General features: G+C 47.1%; 1 protein-coding gene across 1 annotated transcript; it reads right to left on the bottom strand.

Annotated features, from left to right (window-relative positions):
• Window positions 1–2259: 2259 nt before the first annotated feature.
• Window positions 2260–21662, bottom strand: LOC123860333 (alpha-N-acetylgalactosaminide alpha-2,6-sialyltransferase 5). Its single transcript, XM_064587540.1, has 2 exons — window positions 21432–21662; window positions 2260–2673 (listed from the first exon to the last, which is right to left on the bottom strand). Exons 1-2 carry the CDS (start codon window positions 21660–21662, stop codon window positions 2260–2262), a joined length of 645 nt encoding a protein of 214 aa, XP_064443610.1.
• Between the last annotated feature and the right edge of the window lie 977 nt (window positions 21663–22639).

Genomic DNA, 22639 nt, shown 5'->3' on the forward strand with positions numbered 1-22639 from the left:
TTGAGAAATCAAGCCAGCAATAGTTTTTGTAAGAGAAGGGGGTAAATTACATCATTAAATGTATATTAATTATAAAATTACACGTTTCAGAATCAAGGAAACAAATTTAATCACCAGACCAGTCCTATGAGCCCAGTCATTATGCCCTTTTTCTCATGAGGTCACTGCAAGGTTAAGTAACTTGTCCGAGGCCGCACAACTAGTGAAGGAGAGTCAGAAGTCCAGTCTCGAGCTGTGTATTTAGACCACATTGCACCGCACCTTTTGATACCTAGCTGTCCTTTCTTTTTCACCTAGATTGGGCCAGCTAGTGGCCTTTCGTCTTGGCCTTGTCAAGGGCCACTCCCCCGACTGCAGCCAGAGGGGACTTTTCTCCAACCCCCAGCACGTTCTTTCACCTCTGAGCCCTTGTACCCATAAGAAGGTTTCCCTCTCCTTCCTAGCTTCTTCTTTACCTGGATAAATACTTATTGGCCCAGGACTCAGCTTAACTACATCCTTTTGAGAAAGCTTTTTCCTCATTCCCTTATATCCTAGACCAGTGCTTTTCAAAATATTTTGACCTATAATGAGAAATACATTTTACATCATGAGCATATATACATATGTGCATGTGTATGGTTTTCATTTCATTTTATTTTTTGAAGTGTGTAATTCAGGGGTGCCTGGCCAGCTAAGTTGGAAGAGCGTGCGACCCTTGATCTCGGCGTTGTGAGTTCGAGCCCCACGTGGGGTGTAGAGATGACTTAAATAAATAAAACTTAAAAAAAATAAATAGGAGCACCTGGGTGGCTCAGTCAGTTGAGCGACTGACTCTTGGTTTCAGCTCAGGTCATGATCTCAGGGTCCTGAGAACGAGACCCATGTCAGGCTCCATGCTCAGCAGGGAGTCTGTGTGAGATTCTCTCCCTCTCTTTCCCCCCGTGTCCCTCCGCCCCCCCATGCACACACCCCTTCTCTCTCTCAAATAAATAAATGAATAAAATCTTTAAAAAAATGAAGGGTGTAATTCTGTGGATTTTTTTTTCTATATTCACAAGGTTGTGGAATCATCACCACTATCTAATTCCAGAACATTTTCATTACCTCAAAAAACCTTATAGTGTATTTTTATATGGGATGAATGCTGATATTGATGGTTCGATTCCATTCCATTTCATTCCATCCTATTTCACTGCATTAAAAAAAAAATCTTACAGAGTGCCTGGGTGGCTCAGTCGTTAAGTGTCTGCCTTCGGCTCAGGTCATGATCCCAGGGTCCTGAGATCGAGTCCCGCATCGGGCTCCCTGCTCAGCGGGAAGCCTGCTTCCTCCTCTCCCACTCCCCCTGCTTGTGATCCCTCTCTCGCTATGTCTCTCTCTGTCAAATAAATAAATAGTCTTTTTTAAAAAAAAATCTTACAGTTACTCACTACATTGATTTCGTGTCCCATTACTGAGCTGCAACGGATAGTTTGGAAAACTTTGCCTTAGACTATGGTAGGTCCCCCTGTCCTGCGTGTCACAGCACCATTTTCTTTTCCTTGCATGATGCTTAGCCCTTGGTGAATATTTGCCCACCTGGTAAAACTTTATTTTTATTTTTAAAAATATTTTATTTATTTATTTGACAGAGAGATAGGGAACAGAAGCAGGGGGAGTGGGAGAGAGAGAAGCAGGCTTCCCACCGAGCAGGGAGCCTGATGCGGGGCTCGATCCCAGGACCCCGGGATCATGACCTGAGCCGAAGGCAGACGCCTAATGACTGAGCCACGCAGGCGCCCCCGGTTAAACTTTATATTCCAGGAAGTGAGGGCCTATCTCTCTTGTGTTCGACTACATCCCCAGTGCGTGCTGCAGTGGAGGGGTAGGCACTCAATAAATATCGGTGGACTGAGTACATGTTTGCTTCGAAAGGGAAGAATAAACCCATACCCTCCGTGTGGTCAATGTTCACACAAGTAAAAGGAAATGCAGTAAAACTATTATCTTGCACTTACTACCAGGGTAAACCAGCAGCTGTATAGCCTGCTCCTCCAAAATAGGGCCTTGGCCTTGAATTACACACACACAGTGTCTCAGTGCTTCATTCACTTTGTCTTATAAATTCAATTTGAGCAGCCGGGCGACTAGGACCCCCTCAAGGCGAGCTCTATCAATGGCATGAGCAGTGGGGCCCCCACAAAAAGCCTTTGCCAACGTTTTGCTTTGGGTGACTCGGCCAGCGAGGACATGTCCTCGCCCTCCCCTGTGGCCCTGCCCCTCCCCAGCCCACGCCCTCTACCTGTCTTTGCCAGTCTCCTGCTTGAAGAGCTCATCGAACTGCAGCATCTTGTGGCGCGTGGTCATGAAGGCCTTCAGCCGCGGCAGCACCTGGCTCAGGAGTTGCAGGTTGTTGTAGACCTGGCCCTTGCCGTCCCTGCGCATGTAGCTGCTGGGGCCCCAGAAGATGAACACGGTGCCCTGGCTCACGTTGAGCAGGTCGTGGCGGTTGCGGAGGATCCTCTGGATGCTGGAATGCGCGATGACCCTCAGGCTGGTGCGATTGCCCACGTCGTGCCCGTAGCCGCGCGTCGGGGCGTCATTCATGCGGATGACGCACTCGGTCTGGTCGATCTGGGGGCCTTGCCGGCTGCGCAGCAGGTGCCCGGAGCTGGTCACCAGGGCACAGTCCCTGCAGTGCATTTTTAGGGGCTAGAAAGCAGAGGGAGGAGGAGGCCATCAGCAGGTCCCCCTCACTTGGCACCAGCGGGTCATTTCGCTTCCGCAGAAGCCTGCCAGCGCCCCCTCTCCTCCCTCCCATGCCAGCATCTATCCCTTCTGCTGTGACCCATCAGCCCTTCCTTACATTCTCTCCCAAATCGGTGACAAGGAGCGGATGACAAGACCGACCTGTCAAACCCTGGGCTCTGGGCTTTACTGATACTAACTAACCAACTCCCCATATCAACCCGGCAAGGTCGCTGTCACTGCCATTTTCCAGAGAGGAGTTCTCAGGCTTGGAGATGTTAAGAAATCTGCCCAAGGGTGCATAACTAGCAAGTAATGAAGTCACGCTTTCAAACCCAGGTCTTTTTGAATCCGAAGTTACCCCCAAACGAAATAGAGACTATACCACCATTTGCTGTGACATGAGCTTGGAAGCTCTTAATTCGCCTTATTGAAAGTTCAGTGCGTATCAATATTCTTGGCTGTTGTACAAATATATTTATCCTAAATAAACATCGCCTGAGAGTCACACGGGGGAAGACATGCACGTTGTAATCCCTCAGGTGCCATAACTTTGAAATGACAACTAGGATGGTTTTAAGGAGAGAGGGAGTGAGATTGAGTTGGTCCATCTTCAAAAATGTGAAAAAAAAAAAAAAAGCCTCAAGCTCAGAGCCACCGACCTCAGCCAGTGAACACGTGCCCTGTGGAAGCCCACCAGGGACAACTCCAATGACAACGCTCATTTCAACACCTTGAACCAATGATTTGCTTTCTGAACACCTATGTTCCCACACATTAAACGTTCCCCTGCTCATGTGTAATGAGAAATATCTCTTAGTTGCTGTTTGAAGATAATGTAATTAGGGCCTGAGGCCAAGGCCTGCAAATGCTCAGGCAAATGATGATCAAGAATGGTCTGAAGCAAAATAAGTCAATCAGAGAAAGACATGTATCATATGACCTCACTGATATGAGGAATTCTTAATCTCCGGAAACAAACTGAGGGTTGCTGGAGTGGGGGGTGGGGTGGGAGGGATGGGGTGACTGGGTGATAGACACTGGGGAGGGTATGTGCTCTGGTAAGCGCTGTGAATTGTGCAAGACTGTTGAATCTCAGATCTGTACCTCTGAAACAAATAATGCAATATATGTTAAGGAAAAAAAAAAAGAAGAAGAAGGTAGCAGGAGGGGAAGAATGAAGCGGGGACATCCGAGGGGTAGATGAACCATGAGAGACAACGGACTCCGAAAAACAAACTGAGGGCTCTAGAGGGGAGGGGGATGGGGGGTTGTGTTAGCCTGGTGATGGGTATTAAAGAGGGCACGTACCGAACGGAGCACTGGGTGTTATACGCAAACAATGAATCATGGAACACTACCTCAAAAACTAATGATGTAATGTATGGTGATCAACATAACATAAAAAAAAAAAAAAAAAAGAATGGTCTGAAGGAACGTGGCATTGTTACCCGTGCCCCAGAGCCTCTGCCCTTCCTCCCTGCGAACCTGAACCCGAAACGCTGGCTCCCTGCGTGGTCTTGCAAAGTTGGAGCCAGTTTAGTGCTTCTATTTACTCCGGGAGTTTCCCGAGCCATCGCTCTGCCTTCAGAACCAGACAGGGGCAACTGAGGACAGCCACCTTCCTTCACTGCATAGTCGCCGAGGGCACCAGCTCTGGGGCTTTCACGACGGGTCCAGCCTTGTCTCCGGTACCTATTAGCTGTGGGACCTTGGCAAGCCACTGACCTGTGAGACTCTCAGGTTTCTCATTTCCAAATGAGGATAATGAATGCGCCATTCTATCTTGGTAGAATGAAAATGTACACAGTATTAGACCGGGCCATTTGAAATTGCCAGTATTTGAACAATAGCAATTGCAGGGGTTTGAACCCAGTGCTCACATAGAATCACTGGGTAATGAGACTGTTATTGGGATTACCTGTCAGAGTGGAGTGATTGCAGGCACTCACTAAGTCAGTACTGATCACTTCGGGTTGATAATTGACATGTAAGCTTATGAAATGGAGATTCTACCATTGCAAATTCTCATCATTCATTTGACACCCAGTTACTCTTAAGTGACAGACACTATAACGGGCAGTAAGAATGCAAATGGAATGCAAAAACAGAAACCCTTCAAAGTTTATACTTTAGTGAGGGACGGTGGGTCAGTCAAAACGTGCAATGAAGTGTGAGAGGATGAGGTGGGGGACTGTGTGAAAGTCTTAGTAAAGGGCGATGCTGAGAGCACAGCAAGGCGGTGGGCACAAACGAGAGAGAGGCCACTTTTGCTAATGGTGATTAGATGCTTCCATGGGCCAGGCACTGTGCTGAGCTTCTTATATAATTGCATTAGTTCTTCAGATAACCCCATAAGGAAGGTATTATATTATCACCCCTATTTTACTAATGAGGCCGAGGGGTAGAAAAATAAGGAACTTGCTCAAGGCCATACAGTCAGGAAGTGGTAGAGCTGGAATTCACACCCAGGAAATCAAACTGCAGAGCCCGCGGGATTAACCATCACGGCATCACGGTGCAGTAGAATAAATCGAACACGTGCCATGAGATGTTTTAAGTCATTGCCTCCCTTCCTTCTTTCCTCTCACAACCCCAGAAGCTCAGTGATGCTGTTTCTTAACGAGTAGTGTTGTTTTGCTTTTAGGGCATTGGGCCGGCTGGATGCAGTCAAGTGACAAAGGTCTTGTATCCAATACGCCCATTCCTTAGAGCCCCGTTAACAGCAGACCCATGAATGAGTGAAGTGAATGAGAGTAAAATGTACATAAGACCAAATCTTCCTGGGATGCCTGGGTGGCTCAGTCGGTGAAGCGTCTGCCTTTGGCTCAGGTCATGATCCCGGGGTCCTGGATCAAGCCCCGTGTCAGGCTCCCTGCTCCGTGGGGAGTTTGCTTCTCCCTCTGCCTGCCACTCCCCCTGCTTGTGTGCTTGCTCTCTCTCTCTCTGACAAATAAATAAAATCTTAAAAAAAAAAGCCCAAATCTTCCTTTTGAGGAATAGCCACATTACAGATGTGTAGAATCCCCTCAGGAAACTCCTGGAACCTGGAGTTGGAAGCCCTTCTGAGTCCCCTGAATGAACTGCTGGGGGTGAAGAGAAATTTCATGGGCCAAAGGATGGAGGAAATACATAATTTTCCTTTTTCTGATTTTACATGCACACCCCACACAGAAAGGATGAAGAGGGAAAGTTAAACGATCTGTTCAACCATGGAGCTCCTATCAAGTCTCAGACACTGAGCTTGGTGATATAGATAAAAAGATCTGGTCCTTCCTCCCAAGGGGGCACACAATCTAAGATGAGCGTGCCCCCAGATAAGGAATTACAGGACCATGGAGTAAGTGCTAGAATGCAATTAGGCACAAGGGACCAAAGGTGAGGGAACATTTGAACCTATCTGGAGGAGACGGAGAGGAGGGGGGACAGCCGGGAAAGGACTGTGTGATGGACACCAACAGATGACATGACTGTAAAAAGGAGGCGGTGGTTGATGGGGTCACAAGACACCAGAGGACAAGTGAAACCAAAGTTGGCAAGTGTTCTCTGGATTTGGAGGCGTTGGCCACAAGACTCCCAGTTGAACCGAAGGGGCAGAGCCTGAGCTTGGTTGGCCGGGAGGGAAGTGGAGGAGGGAGCTTGGCGGTGAGGGCTGATGGAGGGTCGATGGCGGGGCAGGTGGATCCGCAGGGCAGACTGGAACGCTCAGGGTGACCAACCCACCCGGTTTGTTAGGGGCTGTTTGGGCGTCAGCATGGAAACTCCCACATCCTGAGAAACCTCTACTCGTGGGGAAGCCCACTAAAAAAATGTCCTACAAGATCGACAGGGGCATCGGCAAATACCACGTTACTCAGTGAGGATTAGGGTCAGGAGACCCAGGGTCTGAATTTTGTAAGTCAGGTCCTTAACGTTCTCACCCGTAAAACAAAGAGGAGATCAAATAGATACTTGTGGCCACATGACATTCATTCGTTCATTCATTTAAAAGACACTTGCTGAGCACTCAATACCCGTGAGGTACCATGTAACTCAATACATTTGTTTAATAAGGTCACTTCGTGGGATTTCATCCCATTGGACCCTAAGGCCATTGGAACTTGCTTTTTCTCATCAGACTCACCTCGAACTATCATCTTGAATTTTCTAGTGTGACTGATAATTACAAGACATTGTGCTTATTTTTACTGGGGAAAACATTCTGAAGAAAAGTTTCCACATCTCTCTCCCCCATAATTATTCTGCTGTGATTCTCAGAACACAAGCTGGTTGACAGGTGAACCCTGTGTCACCTATAGAAATTCCTGTGCCTTCTGTCTTCCACCTCTGTGCACGTGAGGCCAGTGGAAGACCCTTCCAGGGAAGACCAAGGTTCCTGACTGTGCCATACTGGTCCTCTGGCATTACTGGGCACCACCCAAATATGCTGGGTCTGCCCAGTCCAGAAATCCCTCCCTCATGATTCCTGCCCATCTGCCTGAGCTTTGAGGTATTGATTACCTCGGGCAACAACACCCACTCTTGCGTTGTTCAGATGCACCAAACAATGAGCCAAAGATTGAAGTCTGAATTACGCCTTAAGTGTCTTTTGGTAAGTGGTGCCAATAAAATGACAATAGCTGTTCTAAACAGAATGTTACATTTCCCGCAGCTGAGACAAGCATGCACCAGAGCCTGAATCACTTCCAAAGGAGGAAATAAAGTCTGTTTTCTGCATTTGGAGGGACTGATGATGTCTTGGGAGGCAGGATGACTAGAAATTATACAAACTCCGTGACCCTGTTTCTCAGAATGCGTTACGGTCCTCCCAGAGAGCCATGCGCCTCCACATCTCAGTATGATTATAATCCTTAGTGTCTTAATGATATGGGTGGAAATATGCATGCCTTGGTGAGTTAAGATTCCTGATGCAGTGTTCACATATACTACCCTTAAGCACTCAGTTGCTGGGTTGATGAACCACTGAGCAGAAGACAGGAAGGTGAACTTGCCGCTCTGCTAGCGGGCCTGGGGAGCTAAAGCTCCATGGAGGATACAAGAGCGGAGGTGGCTCCTGGGGAACCCACTGGCTAGCCAGGGCTTCTCTCTGACTTCCTCCTCACAGTGCTCAGTCTCCTGATTCTGGGGGACATTTTCCTTAAAGCCCCATTTAGTGAGGCATTCCATCGTTTGGTAAGACACATGGGCACTGGTATTAGATCACTCCAATCTTGGTCATCTCTCTTGCTTCCTGACCTATAAGAGGCACTCAGTTAACACTGACTAGATGGATAGATCGATAAATGAGTGAATGAGACCCAACCGCCTGCCTTGTCTGTTCTCTGAGAAAGCCAGTCTCCTGAGATATAAAGAGAAGACACGATGTGGTGCCCTAACCAGGTATTTGCCTGAAGACCCAGCCCTCTGTCCTAGATGCCATGGAGAGAAAAAGTGTGTGTGTGTGTGTGGGGCGTATAATGTGAAAGCCTCTGTCTGCAGAGAAGGAGGCTATGGCCCTTTGCCTCAAGCCTCCCCATCCAGGGAGCCATAATGGCCAGAGCTGAGGGCACTGCTTGGAATTAATGGCTGGCTAGGAAAATGGCCCAGGACACAGTGAGGGCCATTAAGCCCAGCCAGTTATTAATCCCCAGTAAGAGCTTGATGCCAAGGTCATTAGAACTGTTGTGAAGTAAAAAATGCCCCGGAAAATCTACAGTGCGTGGAGGCCACTGGTGCTCAGAGCTGCAGCCTCGTTAGGCCCCAAACGTGGGCCGTATGAGCACCCGTGGGAGGTGGGCAGGCTGGCTCTCTGTGGTGGGGGGAGGGGGGGGAGCGTGCACAGCGCGGATGGGCACACACACGGAGCTTACCATTTTATTTTTGCCCTCTGCTAATGTGTAAGCGTTTGTCATCATTCCAGTACCTAAGACTGGCTGCAACTTAGTAGGGGCTCAGGAATGTTTTAGAATATTTTAGAAGGTGTGAATGAGTCTCTCCTTCCACCTACTCCCCCCGCTCCACTCCCCAAATCAGAGAACAGAGGAGCATGACATCTTGCATCACAACTTACTCCTCTGGGCTCAGGCAACAGGAGCAATCCTTGCTTGAGAAGGCATGCTCAGGGAATCAAGGTCTGATTTCTGTCACAGCCCAGAGAGCAGGAGCAGAAGGAATTCTCCCTGTGACCCAGCGGAGGCCTCCTGAGCCTTTCTTAAGAGAATAGACCAGGCCAAGTCAAATTAAACTTGACACCTAAAATGCTCAGTGATGTCCTTGCAAACATTTGCAGCATGGCAATCTCAGGCTTCACTTTTTAAAATTCTGATTTATTTGGCAGAGGGAAAGGTACCTCAGAGCATAATGTCCATTAGCTCAGTAATGAGACCAGTCTTGCTCTGGGAGCTTCTTGTTGGCCTGGAGCAAACATAAGATATATTAAATGGCTTCAGGTGTTTCAAGAATCTCTGCACTTTTCAATCTGATGTTTTCCTGTAATTACTGGGCTTTTATTAGCTGTCAATCTCGGTTCAGCCTGACATGGGTATAAGCCACTCTGATTATTTAATGTGATTCCCTAGGAAAATGTTACTCTTCCAAGCTGCTCTTCTCTCTCAGTGACAAGCCCACCCACCAGCCTTCATTGCCAAGAAGTCCTCCTCTCTCCCCGCCAGCCCATTTTTCATGATTTACCTCTACGGGCTGCCTGAAGATGAGAGCTCCACGGGCAGGAGGCAGTACTGAGCAGTGTTTGAATTATGGCCTTTGGAGTCACTGGCTTGAACCTGCTTCCTCCTCTCCTTAGGTGGATAATTTTGGGTGAGGTGGCTTAGTCTTTCTGAGTCCTTGTTTTTTCATCTGTAATATGTATATAGTAAAGCCAATCTCAAAGGGAAGGTTTGCCATCTCAATTAAAGGCATACCTTCCACCCAGTTTCTCAAGATAAAATTCAAAGCTCATTCTTGATACCGCTCTCTCTCCACCTGCTAAAACTCTTCCAGCCCTCCTGGATCCATCCTCGTACACGTATCCCAAACCTACCCCTTCTCACTGAATAGCGTCACTGGCAGAAATCTCAGAGATTGTTCAGGCTAATAGTTTTCAAGGTGTGGTTCCCAGACCCACAGTGACAACAAAGTCTAGGAACTTTCAAGAAATGCAACTTCACAGACCCCATCCTGGACCTTCTGACTCAGATGCTCTGAGGTGGCGTCCAGCAATCTCTGTTTTCACAAGTCCCCCAAGTGATTTCTGATGCATCCTCGAGGTTGAGAACCCCTGGACCAAGCCAGGATCCTCATTTTACAGAGGAGGGAGCTGAAAGTCAAGAGGTTATGTGATTTGCTCAAGGTCAATCCCTAAAAGAAGCACCTGGGATGAACCCCAGGTCTCCTCACTCCTACAAATCTAAGAAAATCCACGTATATGCATAGACTGTTCAAAGTTGCTGGGACTCACTGAAAAGGAATCATGAGTTAGTGGTGCGCTGAAGCTGGAACCCACAGCTGGAAGTGGTTTTGTGGAGATAGATGAGTAAGAAGGCTCATTCCTTAGCAGCACTGCCTGCCCCTGCTTATTTGGAGTAAGCAACCAGGAACAGCTATAGAGCAGGCAAACCCCGCATTACAGGGAGAATGCCCGCGCATGGCTGGCGGCTGCTTTCACCCCAGAAGGTGGGCCATGGGCGTTCTCTCCAGCCGGCGCAGCCCCGCGAAGGTGTGGCCAGACTCAGAGACCCGTTGTGAGTTGAACGGTGTTCATCCAACAGACCCTTGCCGCGCACCCACGAAGCAATGTTGAAGTCCTACCTGTGGACGTGACCTTGTTTGGAAAAAGCATTTTTGCAGACAAATTAAGGGGTAAGTCAAGAGCTGGTCACACTGGATTAGAGCAGTCCTCGCGTCCTTAGAAGAAGAGACTCAGAGGCACAGCGACACCCAGGGAGAACACCGTGGTGAAGGAGGCAGGGGTCACAGGGAGGCACGTACCGGCCAGAGGACGCTGAGGCAGCTGTAAGGTGCAAGGTACGATTCTGCCGTAGAGCTTTCAGGAAGAGCCCGGCTCTGCCAAAACCTTGATCTCAGACTTCTAGCTGCCGGAACTGTAAGAGGATCAATTTCAGTTGTTCTAAGACAACCAGATTGTGGTAATTTGTTCTGGCAGCGTTGGAGACAAATACACTGTTCCTAGGCGGTCTTCAGCCTCTGCCCACCCCCCCACCATCCCACCAGCACCCCCACCCACAGGGTCTGGCAGCTTTCACCCTTACATTTCATGCCCCACACGGCTGCAAGGGTGAGAATTTTAATGCACAGAGCACGCCACTCCCCTGCCCTGCTTGAAGAGTAAAATCCAAAATCTTTACCTGGTCGGAGCCTTGCCCACCTTGTGGCCCTCAGCTCCATTCACTTGCCATTCTCAGCCCCATAGACGGCTGATCTCCTTTCTGCCGCTGGGAGAGATCGGGTGCTCCTTCTCTGCCCCTAGTCTTTGTTTCTCGTTATTCACATGCCCCGCTCCTTCTCATCTCTCAGGTCTCACCTTGAAAGTCATCTCCTCCCAGAGACCCTCCCTGACTGCCTTAATTGGACGGGAGTCTCCCCCACCTATTACATAACAAAGATATTAACCACTAATAACACTGACAAAACACCGATATGCCAGGCACTGTTCTAAACACAATACATACATCACCTAAGTTAATCCTGAAAACAGCCTTGAAAGGCAGGTTCTACCATGGTTCTCATTTTTATCAGACGCGGAAGTTGAGCTATAGATTTATCATGGTCCTCTTATGCACCATCCTGTTTATTTCCTCTGGCACTTACCACAGTCGGTAATGATTTACATTTCTAATTTCTTTATTGTCTGTCCCCGCCACTAAAACCCACTAAAACCCGAGAGCCACAGGAGCAGAGATCATGATGTTTGCATAGCACACAGCAGGCCCTCACAGATTGTTAAAGAAATACTTGCCTGCCTGCCTTTCTCGGCAAGCAGTAGATGACTTTTCTCTGTCCAAAAAAGGTGTGGATGAGTCGTCAGAGAGACAAGCCCGTTTCCAGGGCCTGTTTCTTCTCTGGTGTGCAGGACAAGGGCTGAGGGTACAGGATGCCTTTCAAATAATCCCCTGCCTGAACCCCCTCGACGGTCACTCTTGCGCAATTTCTTCCTCTAGGAGGAGAGAGGGTATATAGGCCTCCTGTGCTCATTAAAACAAAGAAGCTGCCTTTTTATGAGGGTACGGTGATATTTAATGCTGCCAGACAAACCAGATTCCCCAAAACTGGCTTCTTTGGCCCCTACTGCATTTGAAAGGGCCTTCAGGTAAACACAGCATGGTCCAAGTCTGATAACTGATATCGGATGGTCAGAAACAAGAGAATTATGAAAATGTGGGGGTTCCACATATAGCTGAATTAAATGGAGGAAAAAAAGAAAAAGCTATCGCTTCAGTTGACCAGATGAGAAAATAGTCTAACCTGACGAATCATTAAATTTGTAGAGTTCAAGTGGGAAGAGTCAGACTTGGGTTCAAGTCTCTGTTAAGTCGTTTATTGGTAGGTACTTCCCTACTCTGAGTCTCAACTTTCTCATCTGTAGAATGGCACGGCAGACACTCAGGAGGGCGTAACTAGTACGACTATCACGGCTTAATTGTTACAGATACAAAAAGGACTCTCCTGAGTAACACGTTACCTGCCTCTCCTTACGTCCACTCAATGAACCTGCAAACTCAACCTGTTGTATCTCTGTTGAATTTGATCTTTTCTACCCACCTGCACCTTGCTTCCACCCGCCCCCACCCCTGCTTCAACCCCTATCTTCACTGGATCACCGCCAGGCCTCCCACATACACTTCGACTGTCCACATATGTCAGGGAGGCCTTTCTATAAAGCACATCTAATTAGGACCTGCTTGTGCTTAGTATCCTTAAATCCTAAAATCCCTGAGTTCCTCCTGTTGCTTTGAGGACAAGGTCCTTCCAGTGGCTTACCAGACCCTCATATCCCCCTCAGTCCTTCTTTATCCCTCACCCTCTCGTAGCTCTCCATACTCCAGTCACCTTGATTTTGACTTTGTAGCTCCAAGTGGCACTATTCATAAGGCTTTGCCTTGGGGCCTTTGCACATGCTTTCTCTGGAAGCCAAGCTGGCTCAATTATAAACTGGAACAATGATATCTACCTCGCAGTGGGATCCTGTGGCTTAACTGAAATAATCACAACACTCAAAGTCTCCTTTGACTCCTCCTCTGCCTCCTCTTCTCCCGACTTTTGCAACTCCTTCATCACTCATTCAAAGCATCACATCCTCAGAGAAACTTCCCTAAACTCCAAGACTACCTTAGCACCCTGTTTCTCCTTTTCTAATTCTCACCGTGTTGGCAATCTTTGAGTCAGTGTCTCTCTTCTCCACAGAACGGCAAGGTTCTTCAGAACTGGGTTCATGTCTGTGTGGAGTTTAGCTCACCATACCGTCCCCGGGACCTAGTATATAGTGGTTGCTCACTAAGTGTCCGCTGCACAGTAGCTAAATTAGTTCATGCAGGTGAGGAGAGCGTTCTAGAACCACAGACACCCAGGCCTTCTGTTTGGTTTTCATTTCCATTTGGTATGCCCAAGTGTAGACCAAGAGACAAAATCATCCAAAATCGAGTATTTAATTGGGCGCAAATACTTCATCTTTTCATAGAAGACTGACTAGCACAAACCAAACTGAATAACACTGTGACCTTACTTCTATCCACTTTATTATCTAAGCATAAGGGAGTTTTCAGAAGGAGTCATTATTTGAGGCTTTGGACACTGACTACTGCCAAGTAGCAAGGAACCAGGTTGTGTCAGTGTTGACCCTTTGGTTCTCGAGCTGATGGTTTGTTTATCGAACTGCCTACTTTAGGGGCCCTGAGAGTGGAAGAATGGTCATCAGCAGCCTGAAACACAACTCAGCACCCCAGCTGGAAACGCATGAGTGAACAAAATCGTAATTTTTAACTTTGCCAAGCTCAGTAAACACCATTATGATGCGAGGCAGCCATTAGTTAAATAAATAAAGCACAAGGCTAGGAACCGGATTACTGATGCTGGCACAGTATCCTCGCTTGCTGACCACTGATGGACATTAGCTGTGATGTGCACACTAGGGAGGTACTTCGCCACCTGCTTTAATTTGCTAAACATCATGCATCCTCTGGGCCACAGAATTACTTACTTTGTATTAGTGAAAAATCACCTTTTCTTCTTTTCCCTTTTCATTTGCTCACTATATAGTTATTAAGTACCTCCTCGCCGGGCAATGGAACCTCGTGGGCGTGCTGCCCAGTACACAGCCACCTTTGTTCCTCTGGCTATACCTCGACTTGGAGGGGCTGTAAAATGCAGGGAAGCTGGTCCTGGCAAGACAGACAAAGGCGTCCCAGCTTTGTCAAGAAACCCGGGAGTGGATGAAGGCAGATAGGATAGATAGCTTAAGAGAGTTTCAGTTCTTTTTTTTTTTTTTTGAAAGAGGTGCTTTTTTTGGTAAAAACAAAGCAAAACCAAACAAAACCAGGGAAGATATTTATCTGGTCTTATTCGTTTCTTGAATACTCCTCTTTTGGCTTCATCCGTATACATTAGATCTCTCTTCAGAGTACATTCGGGCATATTAGCAGATCCCTAGCTCCTTGGAGGCTCAGGATCCTGACTCATGGCTGCAGCCCTCTACTTACTGGAGATGTCTCCTCTATTCTAGCTCTTCCTCATTCACGCCTGGTTTCCAAATCCCTGGAATCCTGTGGATTGTTTTTTATTTCTATTGATAGTGCCAATAAAAACCAGGTCCCATAAATGCCAAAACAACAACAGTGATGGCGACCAATTATTACAAAGAAACTTTTTATATTATTATTATTATTATTATTATTTATTAATCTCAGTTAATTCTAACGTGAACCAGCAAGGTACGTATTACCACCTTGGTTTATATTTGAGGAAATAGAGGTCCGAGGTTAAATTGCTCAAGGTCACAGTGTTTCTAAGGCACAGCCTGTATTGGCACCTGGGTCAATCCCATTTGCTTGCTCTGGCTCCCATAACAGGCAAAATAGAGTCGAGTGGAAGATTGGCAAAGAAAAGAAGATTGAAGAGTCTCAAGAGAAGGAAAAAGAAAATCTACAGAGAGGAGGAACTAGTAGATAACAAGAATGGCAAGAGAAGGTAGAAAGCATTGGAAAACAGACATTAGAGTCACTGAGATGATACAGTGACTATAAAACTTCTTAGGGGGACAGAAAGATTAAAGAGAAAATTTAGCAGAACAGCCTAGAATTCGGGAGGCATTCAGTGCAGGAACAAATATTTCCACCACTCAAAAGCCGTCCATATACAACACACTGCATTATAATTGACATTCATAATGGGGACCCTAAGTCATGAAGAAAGGCTTAAATTAAGTTAAGCTTTGTTCACTTATGTAGGAAAGTATAAAATCAATTTGGAACCTTCAAGAATAATTTAGACAAATACGATTTGGTGCTAAAAGGGACTATGCTTATGTTATTTTATTTTAAGCCTCATTTGTTCATAAGACTCATTCCTCAACCATGTTTCAAAATGAGGTGCTAGACAACTCTGAAAAGTTATTGCTGATGGGTAAATAAGCTTTTCTTTCCCCATTCAGGTGTGATAGACTTTCCAACAAAAGTCATGCTTCCCTCTCCTGGGGTAGTCATAGATGGAAGCCTGCTCAGTCAGGGACCACATTCCTTGTCCCCATGCTTCTGGCAGTGGGGGGAGGTGCCTCCCAATGACATCAGAGGGGAGGTCATTGGAGAACTTGAGAAGCGCGTGCCTTCCCCACTCTGTCTCTCTTTCTGGTGTCTTGATATACACAGCACAGTGAACCTGGAAGCCATCTGTCAAAGATGGCAAAGCCAAAGAATGAAAGGAGACCAAGTCCTTGAATCATTGCTTAAATCAGAAATATCAGAAACTCCCACTTTTTTTTTTGACTATATGAGCAAGAATAAAGAAACTATACATTTTATAAAGCAGGCAGGATAACTGTAATTATTCTATGAGACAGCCAGGAAGCTTGCTTACTTACTTACTTACTTTCTTTCTTTTTTTTTTTGTCTACTTATTTTACTAAGTCATTAGAGTGCAGGAACCACATTTTTTTTTTTTAAAGTACAGCTCTGATCATATTACTCCAGCTCAAAAATCTTCCACAACTTCCTATTACCTGTAGAGGGAAGTCTGCATTTCTAAAAGTGACTCATCATATCTTATTTTTTACTGATCCATTTCAAGAACTCTAAACTCCCCCAAACGGGACCACCACTCATTTATCCAAATGTGTCATGTCCTTGTCTTTGCCCACAGAGTAGCCTCCTTCCGGAATGACTCCTGTCACTGAAAGCTAACCCACCACTCATGGTCCTAGGTCAAGGCTATTTGATCCACAAAGTGTCCTTCATTCCAACTGCTTGAGTTCAAATCCTATCACTTACCAATTGCTGATTCTGGCAAATTTCTCAACTTCCCTATGCCTTAATTTCCTCATCTATAACATAATGGTACTGATAGAAACTATTGCAGAAGGTGGTGCGGGCTCAGGGAGCTAGTCTGCAGAGGGTCCTCGGCTGCTCTTTGCCATTGATGCCACTGATGACTGCAAATGACTTCCTCATCAATCCTGACCAGTCATGTGTCGCCTCCTTGGGGAGCAGAGGAACTTTCCGTCATCGTGTCCCATACTATCCTGCAAAGTGGCTTAATTAAATACAGAAGATGACTAATAAATGCGGCTGAATGAATGGATATATAAGTTTCTAAAGCTGCAAGAATTGGGTTTCATTTTTCCATTTACTCATGATTTGTTCAGAAGACTATGATGTTTTCTTCCAGCTTGAATTTTACTCAGAGAATGACAAGACTTTTTTTTTTTAAAACACAGATCTTCCTTGACTTATGAAGGGGTTACCTAATGATAAACCCCCTGTAAGCTGAAAATACCATAAGCTAAATATGCATTTATTCTTTTTGTCAAAAATGCATTTAATACACCTAACCTATCGGACACCATAGCTTGGTCTAACCTATCTTAAACGTGCTCAGAACACTTACATTAGCCTGCAGTTGGGCAAAATTATCTCACACCAGGCCTGTTTTATAATGAAATGTTGAATATCTTATCTTATTGATTGAATGCTCTACTGACAGTGAAAACCAATGGTTGTCTGAGCACAGGATAGTTGTAAGTGTATTCTTGCGATCATGTGGGTCACTGGGAGCTGCCATTGCCCAGCATCCCCAGAGAGCATTGTACCACATATGGCCAGCCTGGGAGAAGATCAAAATTCAAAGATTGAAGTAAGGTTTCTACTGAATGCATATTGCTCTCACACCATTGTAAAGTCAAAAAAATGATAAGTTGAACCATCGTAAGTTGGGGACCATCTGTATCCCGAGGTGCTGAAGAGGCTCTGATCGTTTTCTCCCGTGAAATTTTCTGACCCCACCCCTTGAGCATGGGGACCTGTTTTATGGGAAGCTTTGTTTTGGCTTTCAAGGCATGAGACATAGAGAGACGATCTGGCCAGGTTGAGCAGAGGCGGACACTTTCACTTTCTGTGCTTATTCCTGGATGTGTCTAAGGTATCTGAGATGCCCAGGATTTGTCTTGAAAGGCCGTAGAAGGGTTGAATGATTTGAGGCTGGAAGGACAAATATCCTTTGGAGCTGACAGCGCAGGGGGCTGGAGCAGGGGTCTCTGAAGAAAGGCACTGGTAAATACAGAGCCACACAGACTGTGTTCCCCACTGCTCTGGCTCAGCTCATTTTCACTTGCAATCAGGGCTGATGTGATATTTGCTTCAAAGATAAGGCTTCGGAGGGATGCCAGGACTGTAAATCAGTCTTCAAAAAAGGAGGAGAAGGCTCTTTAGAACATTATTAGTGTTTAAAAACACTAAAACAGTGAAACTCTCCCATTCAGTAAGTGATATCTGGCATTAAATGAGTCCACTTCCTGATGGACTTTTCCCACAGGATGGCACATAGGAACCTTGCCCTCAATCCAACTAAAGCTGAACTCTTCCATCTCCCCAATCTGCCACCCTTCCTCCCCGGTGGTGAGGGTCCCAGCTCCACTCCACTGCCCCAGCCCCAACCCTGAGAATCATACTAACCCTCCCTCTCCTTCTCCACCTCAACCAATCATTACTCATTAAGTCTTGGTATCCTTAGCCTCAAGTTCTCCCAACTCTGTCACTTCTCTCCATTCCTACTGGAAATGCCCGTTCAGCCCTTCACCATCTTTCACCTGAATTCCCACAACATTATTACAACCATGGTTTATATGCCAGGGCCCCCTGCTAGCCTACAAACACCTTGGGATGTTGTCTTATCCACAGAGCTTACTCCAGTATCCAACACACAGTAGATGCTCAATAAATGGTCACTCATCTCAAGCTTATGCTTCCAACCTTTGGAAGAAGCCAAGGGAAATTGAAGTAGACCTTCACCCCTGTCCCCAAGTAGAGGTCCTCTGAGACTGGGTCATAAGCACCACATCCAAGTATAAAGGAACCTGAGCATATTTCAATCCATCTTCAATATAAAAGACAACATTTATTTTTGTTGTACGTGATTAGAGGTGGATCAGTTACATTATAGAACCATGAAAAGACCCATAGCCACTGTGCAGTGGGAGCAGGCACCTTCTTGCTCTTCTTTATATCATGAACATTTATTACTTTCTGTTTTGGAATGGAGGTGAAGGAACACTTTGCCAGCCCCACTTCTTCCTCTATTCCTTCCATCACCTGGGGGAATATTCACATTGGAGCAAGAGATTACCCAAACCACTGCGCCACTGCCTGGGACCTCTGCCTGCCTTGCTCTCGATCAGTTTAGGGGAAGCCTGTGGGGCAAGACCCAGACTCCAAGAGTGTGTTCTGCAGCATAACCTTGTACCAAACACATTCCCATTCATTCATTCGCTCATTCAAAAAAAAAAAATATATATATATATATATATTCTAAAATTTTTAAAAGATTTTATTTATTAGAGAGAGAGAGAGCACAAGCAGGGGTTGGTGGGGAGAGGGAGAGGGACATATAGACTCCCCACTGAGCAGGGAGCCTGATGTGGGGCTCGGTCAGTACCTGAGCCCAAAACAGACACTTAACCGACGGAGCCACCCAGGCACTCCTCAAAATACGTTTCTTAGTAGTGTACTATGTTCCAGTGCCGCTCTACATGCTAAGGATACAAGAGTGAGCTAGCTAGACATATCTCTGCCATCATGGAGGCTACCTACAAGCTGGGGAGGCAGCTATCAAACTGATAAATAAGTAAAATAGGCACAGGGGTGGACATCTGCTGTGCCGTGCCCTTTCTGCTGACTTTGGAGAGCACGGGACATTCTGCTACTCCTTGGCACGTGGAACCAGGGCTATATTTGCCCCTCCCTGGAGAGCACTAATGTTAGCCCTCCCAAACCCTCCCAGTGACACCTCTGCAAGCCAGTGCCAAGGCTGGAATGAGGCGTCTGAGGTGAATCAGTCCCAGCTCAGCTCGACACAAAGGCATCCCAGCCAGGATGCATGTGTGGGCCTTTTAGAAAGCAATTTTATGCACAATCTGCGTGCTGTGCCCTTATACGGAGGTAGCGGGATTGGTGAGAAGAAGGGGGAAATTAACATGAGAGGAGCTGATCCAAAGTGCTCGCAGGGTCTGAGCAGGAAAGTCCCCTCCTCTGGCTAAGAAGCCAGGAGGCTCTCCTTAATCACACTTCCCAGGGCGCTTTTCCCTGCAAAAATGGCAGCAAACAAGTCAAAAGTGGCATGACATTTACATGAAAGAAAGAGCCTCTCCAGGAGGGGAAGGAACTTGCCCAAGGTCACACAGTGAGTCAGTGCCAATGTAGGGAAGAGAAATCGGGTTAAAACTTCCAGCCCAGTTTCCTTCCCATTATGCAAAGCCGTCTCTTAACAGAAAATCTTAGGGGATAATATTCTTTCCTGAAAATAGTTTGGACAAGTGCTGGCCTCTTAACAGAAAATCTTGGGGGTGATATTCTTTCCTGAAAATAGTTTGGACAGGTGCCCGCCTCCCTCTGGAAATGAGCTCCATGATAGAAGACTGAGCCCATCTACCTGTATTTACATGTTTACTATTTACCATCCACTGAAGCCAGTTAGACCTCTGGGCCAGTGGTCTTGGCACCAGGGACTCTGTAGTCAGAGCGGAGACCGCCTGCCTGGAGTGGGGAGAGCGGCTTGAGGGAGGGGCCAGTGATCTTGACGCAGTGCACGGAGCTGGGAACTGACTGACCTCTGTCTTTTGGCTTTTCCTATCACTTACCTTGCTTGCATCACCTCCAGCGATCCCCCCTTTCCACACCATAGCACATAACCAGCACAGTCAAGCTGTCTCCCTCCTGGTCACCCAAGGATGTCACTGATGGTCACTGTCACCATGTTCCAGACCTTCTTAACCACATTTCCTGGTCAGAATCCATCTAGTCCATAGCCCGTTTTCCCCAAGACTATCCCAGGTGTCCACAGGAAGCAGATTTTCACAAAGTAAATGATGTCCAGGTATACAAAAGTTCAGTTGTAATCTCTTGAATTCCTTAAGGCAAAGGAGTGAGTGTGCTGGACGGCCAGGCATTTTAGCATCCTTGGAATGGGATGTGTGTGTGTGTGTGCGCGCGCGCACGTGTGTGTGTGTGTGTGTGTGTGTGTGAGAGAGAGAGAGATTTCAGAATCTATGGGGCTTTTTCAGTAAATTTTCAGTGCCTATGATGTTTATGCCAAGGACAAACAGAATCCACAAAAAGCTGGGGGCCAGAGGAAAGATTCAGAAGTAGAAAGGACAGAGGAGCCTGGGAAATGACCTACCAGTGCAGAGTTTTGGGGTCTCTCATGTCAAAGTCTTTTCTGAAATCATCAAAGTCAGACTTCACCATTGAGATCTTCCTTGACCTTCTAGAGGGAGACGCTCTCCCCAACTTCACTCAAGCACCTGTCTTTCCAGGCCCTGAAACCAACTGAGGGCACAGGCTTCTCAGCTCACCTCGGGGAGGATCCTACTTCTTGACCTTGACCTTCCATGCATCCCACAGTGTTCCATACCAGAAGTGAGGCTCTGACGGCTTGGGGCATCAACATGCCTCAGTTCATTCATTCACTCAACAAGTATTTCTTGAACTCCTGCCAACTCCTGCATGTTAGGACCACATTAGGTACTGTGAAGTCAATGGAAAGTGAAATAGCCATTGTTTCTGCCTTCATAAAATGTATGGTTTAGTGGGGAAAACAGGTGTCAGATAATTACACAAATACATAATTACAAACTGTAATAAATGCTATAAAAGAAAAGCACAGGGTGTTATGAGAATATTTTCTGGGGAAACTGCTCCAGGCTGGGGTTGGGGCGTCAGCATCATGATGTGGTCCCGGCTTCTGGGAAGCTCCCAGGCTGCCAAGCCCACCTGAACCAAATAGTCCTTTCCTCTCTGCCTTGGGTCAGGCTGCAGCTGGATGCCCGGTCTCTCTCAGACCTGGAGCCTGGACGGCGACCCCTTCACCCACGTGGGCTGTGTTGGGTCAGCGTCAGCACAGGACACCTGCCTAGGGGACCCAGGTGACTCCCATGTTTAAAAATCGTCCCACCTGCTTTGTAGCTCACGCTTTTCTGGTTGTCTCTGCCATGTCCCGAGGCTGCCATACCCCCCTGCTGGGCCTCTCACTTCTTTGCCCGAGCTGTGTAAACACAGCACAATGAAGCGCAGCGGGTACAGACAAAAACACCAACCCTCCATTCTACCCTTGAAGGCTCCCGCCTCCTTCGCGGCCGTGATTTCTGAGTCTGCCCCAGATTTCAGGGGTGCTCTTGTGGAGTCCCCTCCCGGCCCGGTGCCACCCGACGGTTCGGAACGGGCCCGCACTCCATTACGGAATGTTGCTATGTCAGCAGACATCTCGGTTACTTTTCATGCGCCTCCACAGGAGTCTGTGCTGAGGGGCTTAAACAGCACTTGCCAGCGCCTAGGCTCTGCCTGACTCGGGCGGCTCTTGTCAGACTCACTCCTTGATCAGATGCTAGCCAGCCTCCTCTGAGCCGCTTTCTCCACTAGGCCTGTCAACCTGGGACTATAAAGATGAACAAACACTCACAGTTTCTAACCGCTCAAGGCTGCCTCCCTCGGATGGCCCGAGTTCCCCTCAAAGTGCCTGCCTGCGAAAACTCAAGGCTGCCAAGAGAATTTCCTGTTCGCTCCAGCCAGCATTTATTTTATTTTATTTTATTTTTTTAAATGTGATTTTTTTTAAATTTTATTTATATATTCATGAGAGACAGAGAGAGAGAGAGGCAGAGGGAGAAGCAGGCTCCCCACGGAGCAGGGAGCCCGATGCGGGACTCGATCCCAGGACCCTGAGATCATGACCTGAGCCGAAGGCAGACGCTTAACCGACTGAGCAACCCAGGCGCCCTCCAGCCAGCATTTAAAGAGCTCTATCTCCGAGGAGCTGTGGGAGGTGGGAGCCTAACCTCTTTTAGCGCCGGTTAACAAACCCAAGTGGATTTTGCATGAACCAGCTCCCCCTTCCTGATTTTTGCAGTTTTCCACTTCCCCAACTGTACTGAGCCTTGTGGGCACCCATCCCAGTGCCCTCACTCTGCCTTTAACAGGTCCTGTCATCCCTGTACAAATCGAAGCATCCTTACCATTTTAACCACTGTCCAGCTGTATCTTTGGCACCCTGAGAATAAGGATTGCCACGGCCTTGTCTCTATCTACATCAGGAGACCGGGCCACTGTCACCTTGCATAGAGCTGTACCCACACAGTGCAAGGCACTTTTAGCTAGTTACCCAGAAAAATGACTTTCAGCTATATGCAGGAAAAGCTCCCCAAGTATTCGTTCGCTAGGACTGCCATAGCAAGACGCCACAG

This window comes from Mirounga angustirostris, unplaced genomic scaffold, assembly GCF_029215605.1.
Source record: "Mirounga angustirostris isolate CCGP_5_RB_7025 unplaced genomic scaffold, mMirAng1.0.hap1 SCAF_4, whole genome shotgun sequence".
NCBI lineage: Eukaryota > Metazoa > Chordata > Mammalia > Carnivora > Phocidae > Mirounga > Mirounga angustirostris.

Coding starts and splice junctions, on each gene's coding strand:
- LOC123860333 (XM_064587540.1), bottom strand. CDS start 21,662: ATGTCTGCTGACATAGCAACATTCCGTAATGGAGTGCGGGCCCGTTCC. Junction 2,674..21,431: donor TACACAGCTCGGGCAAAGAA/GTGAGAGGCCCA, acceptor TCTGCTTTCTAG/CCCCTAAAAATGCACTGCAG.